Source organism: Bidens hawaiensis, unplaced genomic scaffold (genome assembly GCF_021521415.1).
Source record: "Bidens hawaiensis isolate Kalapana, Puna unplaced genomic scaffold, B.hawaiensis_p1.1 tig00020883_1, whole genome shotgun sequence".
Lineage (NCBI taxonomy): Eukaryota > Viridiplantae > Streptophyta > Magnoliopsida > Asterales > Asteraceae > Bidens > Bidens hawaiensis.
Genome location: NW_027493211.1, coordinates 278,716 through 294,859, shown reverse-complemented (window position 1 = coordinate 294,859; position 16,144 = coordinate 278,716). Strand labels below are relative to the sequence as shown.

At 33.5% G+C, this 16,144-nt stretch overlaps 1 protein-coding gene and 1 pseudogene across 2 annotated transcripts; both read left to right on the top strand.

The window, feature by feature from the left end:
* Positions 1–10,814: 10,814 nt before the first annotated feature.
* Positions 10,815–11,984, top strand: LOC143561880 (ent-copalyl diphosphate synthase, chloroplastic pseudogene; annotated as a pseudogene).
* LOC143561874 (ent-copalyl diphosphate synthase 5-like) lies at positions 11,702–14,954 on the top strand. Of its 2 annotated transcripts, XM_077049844.1 has the most exons (5): positions 11,702–11,827; positions 11,899–12,322; positions 13,393–13,508; positions 13,605–13,703; positions 13,789–14,954. In XM_077049844.1, exons 2-5 carry the CDS (start codon positions 12,089–12,091, stop codon positions 14,144–14,146), a joined length of 807 nt encoding a protein of 268 aa, XP_076905959.1. In that variant the 5' UTR covers positions 11,702–11,827; positions 11,899–12,088; the 3' UTR covers positions 14,147–14,954. The 2 variants fall into 2 exon arrangements, with proteins under 2 accessions (XP_076905959.1, XP_076905958.1); XM_077049843.1 differs by having other exon boundaries at positions 11,724–12,322.
* Positions 14,955–16,144: the final 1,190 nt, after the last annotated feature.

Sequence of the window (16,144 nt, the reverse complement as noted above, 5' to 3'; positions counted from 1 at the left end):
GATTTGTCTTCGTTTTCTGGGTTGTGGAGCTGTGATGGACATAATGTGTTTAATGGTAATTTCACGAAGCTCTCAAAATTCACAACTTTGAAAGTGTTATCCTTGGATTTCTAAGTGAATATATTATTATTTTATATGTTGTTATCATTTATAGGATTAATTATAAATCCACTTTTAAGATTTACAGAAAGAATTTTCATATTTAATTTCTTTCTCCATGATTCCGTTTCTTTCATTCTGATGATGGTATTTACTCTTCATTTTTGTTAACAATGTAGTGAGCTGATTGATAATTATTTACTTATCTACATGATAAAGTGGATTTTATAGTTCTAATTTGTTTAATTGATTTTGTTGTTATTGACCGGAAGGTTTGAAGTTGGTACTAACTTTGTTCATTTATGACATAAATTGGCCAAGTTATATTTGTGTGGGTATGTTATGCTGGTTCACCCATTTTTAGTATTGAGTTGATTATGATGTCATGTAAAAGTACAGCTTTGATCTTTAACCCTCAGGGTTTCAAGAATTTATAAGCGTGACTGCTTTTTATTATGTGCTTTACATTGAAAGCCAACTAAAATCTTAATCAAATGTTGTGATTTATGTTCACATTGAAGCTTCATCTCATAAGGACAGTTTGGGAATACAATCCACAATATGTCATGCTGCAAGATAATTGATTTTATTATTGCATTCTACTAATTATTTCATACTGTAACATAACAAATCATCAAAAGGCTCAAATAAATCTTACTGTATTACATGTTCTTCTAAAACTCTTTTTATTTACAATTGTCCTTTTATATGATTTTTGTATATTCTAAAATCCGAGTACTACAAATATACTCATGGGCGTCTTGTCTAATGTTCGCATAATTTTACTTCTTTATTATATAATTTCTAACAACTAATGCATCAAGAAGCAATGGTAATTATCATTACCATGTATGTGATGTCCCTATTAGTGGTGCTGACAATTTTTATAAGCCATAAGAATGGAAAAAGCATTTGGGTATGATAAAGGCTAATGAAGGTATCGCTACAATTGGTGATGAATAGAAGCTTGAGATGGTGGAGGAAGATAAAGATGCGGTAACTGTATCAGGTGTAGGTCAAGATGCTACAACCCTATAATGGTTAAGTGTTGTGAGGGCTGTTATGTGGCTTTCAATAAGTGAAAGATGTTTCAACTTTAACAAAGACTATTATTCATTTAAACAATTTTATGTTTGTCTTCAGTTTGGTTCAAATTGTCTTTTATATCTTATGGTTTGTTTAAATTTATCATATGAACTATCATTGTCATTATGAAATATAAATAAAATTTTTATGAAATATTTACCTACTGTGTTAGTATTTATTGATGAAGATGGTCAATTTTTCAAATTTCATAATAATCTATTGCGCCATCTAGATTTAAAACAAGAGAAGGACTCAAAATACTACTCCCTCCGTCCCATTATAAGTGTCTTAGTTTGACTTTTCAAGTCTTTTTTTTTTGCAACCTTGACCGTAAATCTTTTTGTTCGTGTCATATAATAGTTAATGAAATTTATATCAATGTAAAATACATTTAAAGCACAATCCATTTATATATTTTACATCAAGTATTATATAACACAAACAAAAATATTGTCGGTCAAAGTTAAACAAGAAAGACTTGAAAATGGGACGGAGAGAGTATTTTTTAATGAAGGTGATCAAGTTTTAAAGGTTTTAAAGAAGACTACAAATGTTGTATATAAAGAGATTTTTAGAGATTTATGAGAACTTTATCATGTAATTCTTTTTGTCTTCTTTAATTGTAATTTATTAGATGTTATAAGTGCATCTTTATATTTTTTGATTTTTTTACAATATAATTTATCCAACCCATGTATCACACGGGTACCTAACCTAGTTATATAAATAGAAAGATAGATTTTTGGATTAACATAATCTATTTAGAAATAATAATACATATATATCGTATACTTTAAAATCTTTTTAATATCCTTTGGTGTAAAATAGAAATATAGGATAATTTCTTACTTTATTATAAAAATGTATAATTGCATATATCATATTAATTACATACATGACATCCTTGGACGCCTATAAACTGTTGAACGTATATGGTTTCCTCCTCGAAAGAACTTAATTAGCATACGAGATCGACAAGATGACTATCATCTTGCCACCTCCATTCGCCACAAGTTTCCGTTGCCAGTCCTCTCACACCACCACCCCTCTTCCACCATCACCACCGCTTAACCGCAGACTCTTTCATTTCTTTGCAGGCATCGACTTCTTCTCTGGCCTTTTCTTTGTATTGTTTTTAGTTATATTCGATTTCATTTCTTTAAACCTCCTTGTCTCTTTTTTAAATATCAGTTCTATTAAACCATGGATTATTGACTATTCTTTTGTTTGTTTGTTTAACTTTTTGTTACAATTTTGTAAATGAGATAAAATTTGCCAATATACGATGCCAAGCCAACAACAAAGGTATTCATTCACACGTTAATTAATATCAGTTAGTTAACGATGTTGATTAAGGGGAAAATTACCAAATTCAATATTTGACCGATCAAAACGAACATTGCCTTTCTCATTTTTAAAATAAACATGGGCTGAAGACCCGGTATCTTTGGACACCAAGTATATCATACGCTGGCCATGTGAATATGCTCAGATCATGCCAAGTGGCATATTCGATCGTCGGATCGAGTATGCTGGTGGTCCGGTGGAGACATTTAAAGGAGAAATATCAAATATGTCACTGCCCCCTTTTGGTGACGAGTTTTTTGTGTGTTTCATTTAAGTCAAGTCAACCAAACTTTTATTGTCTTTATACATTCACTTCGCTCACATTTGACATTCCAATCTTGTGCAATACTTGATGACATGTCCGATAACCTTTTACTTCAATTCATACTACTTACGTGGATTATACAGATTATATCCCTTTTCTGAATGAATAAATATATAAATACAATACTAACTAAAGATGTTGTCGAAAAAAAAGGTAGTTTATTGTGACCTTTAACAACAGAAACCATAATTAAGAAACATTTGAAATTGAAACAATAACCAAAAACGCTTGTAATCAAAACTATAATCAACAACCATTTGGAATAAAACCATAACTGAAACAAACCTGCATATCAAGGCAGTAAGTTGAGGCTCTTTCCCAAGATCTAATAGTTGAGAAGACGGAAAACGAAGAAAAATGGACTGTGTCACCTGTATGGTTTTTATTGAGCAATGTTGAAATTTTTATTGAACTTTTCATTGAAAAGGCTATGTTACTTATATATAATCGACATTGATAATTAAGAATTAAAAGGAAAAAAGATAAAGATTGGCTGACACATCATCACAGTAGCCTGTTAACCCGGTGATTGCTCTAAGATTGTAATATCAAATTAGATTTGATTGACCCTAGAGATTTTCCATGGGGTGAGCAGGTGCACTACAACAAAGCGATTTTCCATTTGGTGACAAGCAACAAACCACTGTGGACACTTCTATAACTGAACATCAAAAGGTACTCTTTCTGATCCTAAATATTTCTAGTTGCCCACATGGCATGGGTGAGTTGAGTTATTTATAGTGTTTTTAGAGCCGGATCGGCCCGTCGGAACAGGAAGCAAATACATAACCAGTCTGCTAAGTGCTAAGACTATTTAAACTGCCTTTATTTAAACTAGTCAACCATTGAACCGGATAGGAAGGTCAAACCTGATTTTAAAACCCTTCTTTAAATTTACTTATAAAACTTAACAAATATTAATGTTACAATCCGCACATAAAGATAAAGCAGTTTATTATTTAATTATAAATTAGTTATAAATTTATACTAGTTGTTATCACTCGTATTATTAGGTTTTTTTACAATATAATTCGTTAATAGTATTTATATATTTTTCTTATATTTTAATTTTACTTTTTGTAAGAAAGTTAATAATACACTTATGGTTTAATATTTAAATGTTTTCACAAATAAATGAGATGTTATAACACGGTTTAAAAACTATTTGGGTTTGGTGAGACCCATGACCCGTTTATTTTTTTTTCTATAAAGTTGTTAATTATAACTAATATTTTTTAAAAACAATTGGATATTAATTTTTATTATATCCCTATTTAATATTTGGTGAGATTGATTTTTAATTTTATAGTTTATATATGTTATACCTCGTTTAAAGCCTATATGGGTTTGGTGAGACCCATGCCAGTGAATTCGAGTCAAATGCATGAGAAAACTTCATTTACTAATAAGCAATCTGATGGCTTGTGAGAAGGTGAGAAGCAACCAAAGAGTTTTTAAAAGTTTCATTTATATATATATATATATATATATATATATATATATATATATATATATATATTAGTTTTTATCCCCCGTATTATGAGGTTGTTTTACATTATTCGTTTCAAATATTTATATATTTTTTTGGATTTTAATTTTATTTATTGTAAGGAAGTTAATAATATGCTTAGCATTTGATGATAAAAGAGTTTAATAAATAAATGAGATGTTATAACCCGGTTTAAAAGTTATTTGGGTTTGTTGAGAACCATGACCCGCTTATTTTTTTTATTATAAAGTTGTTTCTTAATCATAACTAATATATTTTTTTTAATTCGGATACTAATTTTTAGTATATTCATATTTTATAGAATTTTCATATCAAATATTTGATGAGATTAATTTTTAATTTAATAAGATGTTATAACCTGTTTAATAGCTATCTGGGCTTGGTAATACCCATACCCATTATTATGGGTCAAAAACATCCATTTACAAATAAAGTAATCTGGTAGGTTAAAAGAATATAGGGAAGTTTTGTTTATATATATTTAAGATTTAAGATTTTTTAAAAATGTTTTATGGACATCTCCTGATTTTCGGTGACCGATCTGGTTAGTGAAAGAATCGGTCATTTGTCGTTCAAGGAAAACACATATATTAAGAGTTGCATTTACTTCATTTTGGGTTTGGTTTATAACATCCTTCTTCTTACTAACAAAATCAAGGAGTATGTCGAAGCAATTAAATCAATTGTTGGTTCACTTGATGATGGTGCAATAACTCCGTCAGCTTACGATATAGCTTGGGTTGCACTCATAGAAGATGTTAATGGACAAAGTGGTGGCCCTCAGTTCCCATCAAGCTTACAATGGGTTGTTAACCATCAGCTTCCAGATGGCTCATGGGGCGAACCCTTGATGTTTTTGGCTTTTGATAGGCTTCTCAACACATTGGCTTGTGTTATCACACTAACTTCCTGGAACAATCATCTTAACAAATGCAAAAAAGGTAAAACCCTAAGTAACCCCCCTTGATGTTAAGTTCCATATGATTTACAGCGTCTTATTGTTAGTTTTTTTTTTCATTTTTTATATTTATTATGTTTAACTTACATTTACTAGAGAATGTTTTTGATTTTCTTTTTTTTTTACATGAATCGACTATCAAAACATATGTGATAAGCAGTTACGTTACGCATTCATATTGTACTATAACAGCTCGTTAGTCTTGTTTCAGTAGAATGACAATTCATAGTTACACTTGAGCCCCTAATCAATTGTCTGCGACAGTGATAGGGATAGAAGGGGAGACGATGGTGGTTCCGGCTATTGTGTTACGATACAAACCGTAATCGAGCTAAAGAATTGTAGAAGAAGAAGAATCACAAAAGAAGAAGATAATATCTCACAAATCAATAGCTACTCTTCTCATTCACGACTCCTGCTTATGTATATGAACATATTACAACTATAACCCTGAACTATCTAACATTTACAGTTTAGTCCCTTTATTATTTACTACCTAACATTATTCCACCCTTAAAAGATTTTTGCCCTCAAAAATCTGAATGCTAAAAAAAAATTAATCAAAACTATCAAAAACCAATAGGAACAATGCTTGTGCTTCATGTGTAGCTGCATCACTTTCATCTTTGTTAAGTTTACTTTGTCCTCTTTCCGCAACATAGAGCTCTAGTTCCTCTAAAAAGTACATGCAAAGCTCAATTTGCTCTTGAATATCAAAACTATCAAAAACAAATAGGGAAAATTCTCGAGCCTCATCAAGTCCTGCTAGTTGAATCGTGATCAGTGAAATATCTTCTTTGATACATGGAACTTTAGAATTGATAGTCATATAAGACCCATTCATATGCAGTTGCATCACCAAATATACCCCTTCATAAACTGTTGTGCACATTTTGTATCCGGTTGTTGCGTGGTCTAACCAACTACTCAAGCCTATCCACCTTTCTGCCATGTCTTCATCACCAACTTTATTAGAATTAACATGATTTTGTTGGAGTACATTTTCCTTATATGTAGTGTTAAGTGATAACTCATGCTAAGTAGTGGCATGTTTGGATGTCCTTTTGCAACAATCCTTGACACCTACTTTATTGAACAGCAAGAAAGCTACTTCGTTTCTAGAAACATCGTAGTCATCCATACAAACATCTTTTAACAAATCCAAACCAAACGGTGAAAAGTCTTGTGCATATCCATACTCCAATGCACAAGCAACAGTATATAAATCTTTAGTTCCCGTCCTATTAACAGCATCAATATGATTATTAGAAGAAATATTAGGCACGGGCCCACCAATCCTCTCACTAAACCAATTAATCTCCTTATAACACTTTCGTTGATTTTCAATAATTTGCAGCATGTTATCCGCACCATAACGAAGAAGCTGCACACTAGAAATTTCCTCAAGAAGCAATTTTGTGAGCCCATATGAATTCATTGCATCCATTCCACATGCTCCTGATTGCCAACTATCTTTTATGATGTGGGATGACTTGTCATTGTTTATTTTTTTGAAACCAATCTTCTCACATACCTTTTCCAAATTAAAAACAACTCTGGCAGCCTTATATGAATCAGTCAATGTCAGACCGATATCAACTTCCATAACCTGTTTGAATTTATATTTCCACCGTTGAGAATTTCCAAGCGTGTGTACATGTGCAGCTACATGTACAACTCTTCCTGCCACCCCCTTCATGATTATAATGAGAGACAACTCTTTAGATTTTGCCATCCTAGTAGATAATAAGAATTCTATAATTTTCCCAGCCATATTTTTCATTTTTGCATTAATCTGCAGGCTTGTTTGAGATTCTTGCAGCTGCAGTTCTGGTAACTCATTCTTTTGTTTCCACTTAACTAGCCTTGTTTCCAGAATTACTTGTTTGTATTTAATCCTCATTTTTCTTAGCCAAGCAAGAATATAATCATGACCATATGTATTGAATTTAGGGAAGTTAATCACAACTATTTGCAATGTACCAAAGTTGTGAAAAACTTTCTGAAAATTCTCATATTTCAATCCATTTGAAAATATATTGAAGGCATCACTGAGATTGAATTTATTCATTCCTTCTTGACTCGTCCAATCTTGCTTTAGAGAATCGATTTCGTTTTCAAGCCCGCTAATATCATTTTCATTATCCTTTTCATCATTAGATTCTGGAACGACATTTTCTTTTATAAAATTTTGACTAACATGATCACTAGTGCTCACAATATCCTTCAACCCATCGAGTTCACACCTTGCATTGGCTAGCCTGTTCACAACCGCTCCTGTATCAGATTTATTACCTAACATAGCAACTGGAACCTCTATTGAAACAAACTTTCTATTTATTTTTTCTTGATCCCCAACAGGTTCCTTCGTGATTATCTGTTGATCAACCACTTCCATTGGGGTACTCAAATTTTGATTCAAAGTGTCATCTATATGTGCATCTTTATAAGATTCAATATGATCCTTGGTGGGTACATCCAAATCTCTATTTTTATTCAAAATATCAAGAAAATCAATTTGGTTCGTTGCCTTTTCATATGCCTCATCTAGTGTTTTTGGCCTCAACAACTTAATCCACCACTTAATTTCAGGTTTGAGTCCCTCCACGAATTGACTTATAGCATAATTCTTACTTAGAACTACTCTAGTAAGGAGAAAGTCAAATGAGTTACAATAGTCTTGAAATGAACCTGTTTGCTGTAAGTTCTTGATGTCTTCCATGGACAACGCAGTATTAAGAATTCTTGTTTCTTCATATTTGGTTTCGAATAAGCGAGGACTTCGTTTTCCCCATGTTGACGATCCCATCCATTCATCCAAACATCTGTAACCACTGTAAAGTTCCCAATCAGTTGGTGGTTTTGTATAATCTGGTATGTAACCACAACAATGACCCCTGCCTTCATATTTCAACCATCCGCAAGAACACCTACTCCTTGCACAAACATGAACCCTGTTCTCCCATATCAAACCCCCACACGCACAAAAGAACACCATTGTTACCTTGATTGTTGCCGTCAGTTTCTGGTTAACGTCGGAATTAGTTGTCGGAAGTTTAAGTGAGTTAGGGTTAGAACTATGATTTGAATGGTATGAAATTAGGAACAACTGGTCGATTATGATCAAAGTAGAACGAATTGAAACAAAACTGAAAGGAATTGAACGAATTTTGAGGAAGAATTGATAAAGCAATTGATCAATTCAGGCTAAACTGAAACAAAATCGGAAAGATTGATCGAGTTATCAATCGAATTAGGGCTGAAATCAAGAGTGTCCAGGGATTGAACAGCTCTGATACCACTTGTTACGATACAAACCGTAATCGAGCTAAAGAATTGTAGAAGAAGAAGAATCACAGAAGAAGAAGAAGAAGAAGAAGAAGAAGAAGATATCTCAAATCAATAGCTACTCTTCTCATTCACGACTCCTGCTTATGTATATGAACATATTACAACTATAACCCTGAACTATCTAACGTTTACAGTTTAGTCCCTTTATTATTTAGTACCTAACATATTGTTTTGTGGATCAAGAAACATAGTGAAATACAAATATGCTGGAAAGACTACTTAATGTCTTTATTTAATAGATAGAACTACTTTAAATACCATACAAGCTAGATATTTAAACGGTAAATAAAGCGATAAACATAGAATTCTCCTACTGACTTGTTAACACGTGGAGTAATTATTGCAAATTAGTAATGACAAAATTTTCTAAAGCGAAATATTATTTAAGTTATTTCTACACTGGCCAGCTACCGAAGATGGTGGTTTATTAGGTGGCGTGTGGTAATTCATGCAGTGAAAAAGAAGGTTGATTATTCAGATTGGATTTGGGGATTATTTTTGTAAGGCCCTGTTACCGATGCCTCACTTAAGCGTCGGATTTATTCATAAACACAGTTCTTACAAATCAGAGTTAATTAATACTTTACGCGGAAACGTTAACTTCAATTATTCGTTACAAAACATTCAATCTTCTCTTTAAAACCATAACATAAATCATCTCATTTAGAACGTCATTTCTTCCATCTTCAGATGTCAGCCGCTCAATCCATGTCATGTGCCATCCTCATGCTAGCTCCTCAGTCTACTCACGTGCGTGCATACTAAAAGTCAGCTACGCTGAGTGAGTTCTAGTTAATCAAGCAACTTACCATACAACCATTACGTGCAATTATTACGTTTCCAAAGACACATAATCTGCTGTCTATCCTGCTAACCTTACCACTTGACCACTTATCTATCACCTACGTCTTATCCACTTGTTTACCGGAGCACATAGAGGCTTGCCCTCCCACGCACTCATGTTATGCCACTTGTTAACGAAGGCACGCAGAGGCTTGCCCTCCCACGTACTCTCATCATGCCACTTTAATAACGAAGGAACACATAGGCTTACCCTAACACAACAATCGTCATGCCACTAGCACCCTTAGTAGACCCCTTACCACTTCTACCACACTTTATTTTACTTGTCTACAACACACTTTCTATCAGCTCATCATTTACATAATAAACAAGTCACATCATAGCATTCATACACACTAATAACCACTTAAAAATTATGCTCCTTGACGATACGTGCAATATCTGAAGATCGTTCACGCACCGTCAAGAATTCATAATTAAGTCGTATATCCTCTTTAGCATACACTTACCATTTAAGGTGAGTGTATTCACACTGCACATCGAGTATGCACACAGCCCCGAAAACATAACAAGGAAAATGGGGCTAGAAACTCACCTGAACTCGGTTACGTTCCCCGTTAATTGCTATTCCTTTCTTGAGCTGTGCACGGCTAACTTAAACGAGTAGGTTTACGAACACGGTCTAGTCTTGATGTTTTGGTTTGTCACAACGATCTAGCACCAACGGGTTCGAGTTTCCACCTTCGGATATTGGCTCGGGTTATAGGAATGTGTTATGTGTTCTTGATGGTGTAAGCTATGGTGTAGATATGGATAAATATGGAAATGATTAGGGTTTAAGGGGTATTTATACTCCCTTAATCCTATGGACCTAAGGCACATCTTTCCTCTTTGGTCCATCTTTAATTCTATTAACTAAGACCGCTACCCCTTAATCATTATTATTATATTAGTATTCGTATTTCACTAACTCAAATAATTCACCCGATGCAATTATGGTATTATTTTTAAAATTTTTTTAAAATTTTTAAAATTTTATGGTATTATTTTTAACTCAAATAATTCACCCTCTTTGGTCCATCTTTAATTCATGTATAATTTTTAAATTTTTTTTTTTGTGAAAGTGGTATAAAAAATTGAAATTTGATTACTAATTAACTTTCAAACTTGTAACACTTTCAGGTGCCCGCGTTTCATTTTGTAACACTTTTGATCCCTATAACTAACCGACTTAATGATGCCGTTAAGTCAATGTGGTAATTTCATCTATTCACACCGAAATTTTGGGGATGAAAACTGAAGTTTAAAGAAAAAACAATTTCATATATACAGGAATGAAATTTGTGGAAGAAAACATAAACAAGCTTGGAGACGAGATGGAAGAACACATGACGCCTGGTTTTGAATTATTGTTTCTACATTTACCTGAACACGCCCAAAAACTAGAGATCACAGTGCCAAACGACTCTCCTGTCTTGAAAGATATATATGCAAGACGAGATGAGAAGCTCAAAAAGTTGGTTAAACTTCAATTTTCCATATTTTATAAACCTGAAATAAAAATAACTATTTGTTGCTGTTTGTTTTGTCATTGAAAGGATACCAAAAGACATATTTCACATGATTCCAACTATCTTACTTCATAGCTTAGAAGGGATACAAGATTTGGAATGGGGGAAGCTTCTAAAACTTCAATCAAAAAATGGTTCCTTCATGGGCTCTCCATCGGCAACTGCTTTTGCATTCATGCAAACTAAAGACCAAAACTGTCTTTCATATTTAGTCGATACCCTGGCAAAATTCAATGGAGGAGGTAATATATTCACGAGAAGAACAGAAAACATATTAAGGCTAAATTTTCCTAGTATATGCAACTTCCCTCATCTTTTTTTTTTATTTTTAATTCCGATAACTTTTTATACATCATATATTTTTTTAAAAACACCATATTAACTACTATTTTTTTTATCTTTAATATGATTATGCTATTGCTATATAAACATTTATACACACGTGTTAATTGGGTATATTTGTTAACTGGCTAATGCCTTTCTGTCCTTTAAATAATATACATTATTACACACGCATATACGGCTCCTTATTGTATAAGCTATAACTACACGTGAAGTAAATAAATTGATCATATAAGTTAAATAATTAATCACGTACAAAATGTTAGTAATACTCACCAATTTCCATGTTATTAAACGATATTCCATTTAGCAGTCCCAAACTTTTATCCTCTCGATATGTTTGAAAGAATTTGGCTCATCGATCGCCTGCAACGCCTAGGAATCGCACGCTATTTTCTTCCCGAGATAAATAAGTGTACTGCTTATATATACAGGTGTGTATATAATATACATATACTGATATTCAAACGATAAATTACTAATATAACATGATGAATTTCTGAAGATATTGGGATGCAAAAGGAATTGGGTTTGCCAGAAACTGCAATGTACCAGATATTGATGACACCGCTATGGCTTTTTGGGTTCTAAGAACTAATGGTTATGCAGTTTCCACTGGTTAGTTAATTATATGAATGTTTTTCTGGTTTGATATTTTATTATATAACATATGACAAGATTGCATTTTTTATGTTATGATAGATGTGTTTCGATACTTTGAGGAGAATGGACAATTTGTATGTTATCCTGGGCAATCAAAAGAAACTGTAACGGTGATGTTTAATCTATATCGAGCTTCTCAGCTGCTTTTTCCGGGAGAGAAAATCCTATATGATGCCAAGAACTTTTCCCATAAATTCTTGATGGAAAAAGTTTCATCCAACATGCTTTTGGACAGATGGGTCATCTCCAAGGACTTACCTGGCGAGGTGTGTAAAACTATGTAGCGATTGATAGTTATGAAGCTAAATATTCAGTAACCAAATAGCATATCCTAACATCAATATATAAAACTTGGCAAAATAACATAATACGTAAGGTTTGGGAGAATAGGGTTTTAGTTTAAGTTGTGATAAGACCTTTTTATAATTTTATGTTATTTTTCAAGGTGTGTCAATTGGATTTCAAAGAACTACAACGTAAACCATGGATTAACTCCTAAATCTTATTGATCCAGAATCATACATATAACTAACATGTTTATCTATTAAATCTAATTAGTTATGATAAATTAAATACAACTCATTAGTTAATTTATGTTTTATTGGATTTTAATAATACCTATTGCATGGTGTTGGCCAATAATAATTCCTATTCGTTTTTTCGCCACTGGCGTTCTCAAATTTAAAAAAGTTGGCCCCAGTGGTCCCTCGTTAAAAATGAGTCAACGACATTATACTTTTTTCCGATTTTCAAATTATTGTAAACTTAGTTTGAAACGGTACTCCAAAACGCACAAGGATTTTTATCGGTCAATATCATGCAATAATGAGCCCAATTCCATAACTCGAAATCAGCCCAGCATAAACCGCCCCATTACTACTCGAGATGGGCCCAATGTACCCAATACGGCCAGGTAAAATGATACGTGTCACTCACATGAACCCACATCTCCCCCCCCCCCCCCACCCCCACACGTTCTTATTTCATAAAAGGCAACTCATGTTCTCATGCACGTTTAATTACAGCTTTCATTAATTATTTGGGTTATTTTCGAATTCAAGTTAGTAGAATAGCGGTCGTTTTTCTATTTTCTTTGTTTAGCCTATAAGAGGGTTTGGTTTGTTCGATTATTATTATTATTATTATAGGAATGAAAAATATGAAGAAAATGGTCTCAAACTCGCCTCTCTAATCATAATATTCTTGGAGCTGATCCGCATCATAAAATTCTCAAACAAAAATACAGAATTACAGAAACATAGTGCCACTAGTATAAAATTTATGGGTCATATAGTATAACTAGCTCATCGAGTCGAATTTTAAACTTGGCGAACAGGTTAGGTACGCACTCGACGTGCCATGGTATGCAAGTTTACCTCGACTTGAAGCACGATTTTACTTGGAACAATACGGAGGCGAAGATGATGTTTGGATCGGTAAAACCCTTTATCGGTATGTGCAATACATAAACGGTTAAAAACGGTCCTAATACTATCCATTTTATGTAATATTTTTAAAAGCTATTAATCATTTTATTTGGAAATATAGACTGCCTAACGTTAATAATAACAAATATCTTGAGATGGCCAAATTGGACTACAACCATTGCCAAGCAATTCATCAGTCGGAATGGACCAATATTAAAAAGTAAGGATCATCTTGACTGTCATATTTTATAAAACATGAGTGATACAAACAGACTTTCCTAACTAACCAGATTGATCCAAAACAGATGGTATGCACATCTAAACATTGGAGAAAACCCGAACACAAGACTTTTATGGTCTTATTACATGGCAGCAGCTAGCATATTTGAGCCCGAGAGACAAAGTGAGCGAATTGCTTGGGCCAAAACCAACACGCTACGTGAAACTATTACCTCCTTCTTCGCTACATCGCAATTATCAAACACACAAGCGTTTATTGAAGAGTTCACAAACCCTAAGCGTCATTGCGATGATGGACAACCATGGTATACGATAATGAACGCACTGCGTAAAACCATCAACCAAATCTCATCGAAAGCCCAAGTAGATCACGGTGTGGACATCTATTCACATCTACAAAATGCTGTGAGTTGTACATCATAGATGTGAAATATATATACCGAGTGCTCATTAATTATTATTTCTCTAATTTTTTCTTAAATTTACAAATTAAGTGGACATTGTGGCTGCTAAGCTGGAAAGACAATGTGGGTGCGGCTGCAGAAGAAGAAGCCGAGCTTATAGTTCGAACCATAAATATGAGCAGTGGACGATGGTTACAGATGACCTGTGCTCATCCTCAATATCGACGAATCTCCTGTGTCACAAATGACCTGTGCCACCAACTTTCTCAAAAGGTATACAACATAACGAATGGTGTGATCTCAACAATGTTTTCATTACCCCGAAGGAATATCAAGCCCATGCATTATTGGTCCATTGAAGGGATTTGTCATTGCGGTTTAAAAAACCGGTAATGTCATAACAAATTCTAAAGTAACATATGAAATTATCGATTTGAAGTTAATATGTATGAAGTCTAAGATAATCAGAATTCGGAGTAGTAAATGAATCAAATAATGTGATTTTGGAAAGACAAAATAAAATAGCACGTTCGATTCACGGAATTCGTGAGAATTCAAAGGAATTTGAATTAAAATCTCATGACATGGTGTGTTCATTTCGTTGGAATTGGAATTTTAATTTCATTTTGGTGTGATCGGTTGCTAAACAATTGGAATTCAATTCCTTCAAATTCCTTTAAATAAAGGAATTCCAAATCCTTCCAAAATGTGGAGGAATTCAAGGAAATTCATTAGAATCTTTGATAGGTCGACGTTCCGGGTGTGTTCGTGTTCAGGTCGATGCTCCATGTAGCGCTTTCAGATCGGCGCTTCGTGTCGGTTCGTGTTTGGTTCGACGCCCGGGTCGGTTCGCGTCTGGTACGACGCTCCGGCTCAGTTCGTGTCCATTTCGACGTCCCGTGTCGGTTCGCGTTTGGTCGCCCCGAGTTGGTTCGGTTCAACGCTTTGATTTGGTTCAACACTCCGGGTCAGTTCGTGTTCAGTTTAACGCTCCACGTTAAAGTGCGTTGGGTTCGAAAATTTGGGTTAGATCGGTTCGACTCTCCGGGTCAGTTCGTATTCAGTTCGATGCTCCGGATCACTTCGGTTGACGCTCTGGGCCAGTTCACTTTAGTTCGTCACTCCATGTTAGTTCGGTTCAACGCTCCACGTCAAAGCTTGTCTTGTATGTATTCGTCGATTTTTCGACTTCGACTCATTTCTTAAGGTTTTTTTCTTTTTATTTTGAACAAGTACAAGGAATAAAACATTTGGTTTTCTTTTTTTTTTACTTTTTTTGTGTTTTTTATATTTGAGTTACGAATTTTTTTTTGTTATTCTGAAATATTTTTTTTGAGTGGTATTTCATCTTTATAGAAAACCCCTAAAAAAATTCAAAAAAAAATAATAAAAAACCATAACACAAAATATAAATGAAAAACAAAAAATCTAAAAAAACAAAAATGTTTATGCCGTTATTCTCATTAAAAAGAAAATCTGAAACCCTTTTCGACCCTAACCGGTTTTTACCCAAACCAAAACAACCATTTTTATTAATTTACTTGTTCTGACTCAAACCCATTCCGACCCAAACCTGTTTTGAACTTCGACCCAACCCGTTTGCCATCCCTGCTTGAAGGTGGTGCGGTTGGCTGGAGATGCAATGATATTTATGGTGATAGATAGAATTCATTTGTCAAATGAACATATCAAGATTGAAATTGGATTTCAATTCCTTCTAATTCTAATTCTTATTGGAATGTTCAGATTCGAAATTCAATTATTTTCAATTCCAAATTCTATGCAAATTTCAATTTCAATTCCTTTTCATTATGTGAAACGAACGCGCAAGATAACTGAAATATTCGACAGTAATTCTTGTATTCAAGAAAAAAAAAATGGACCGGTTCAAATATGCTGGTCCCGTTATGAAAACCATTATTTTAATTGATAAATCATGTTATTGAAGGGAGTATAAGTATTATTTACATGTGTTTAGGGCGATGATACAGTAAGCTTGGAGATTGAGTCCAAAATG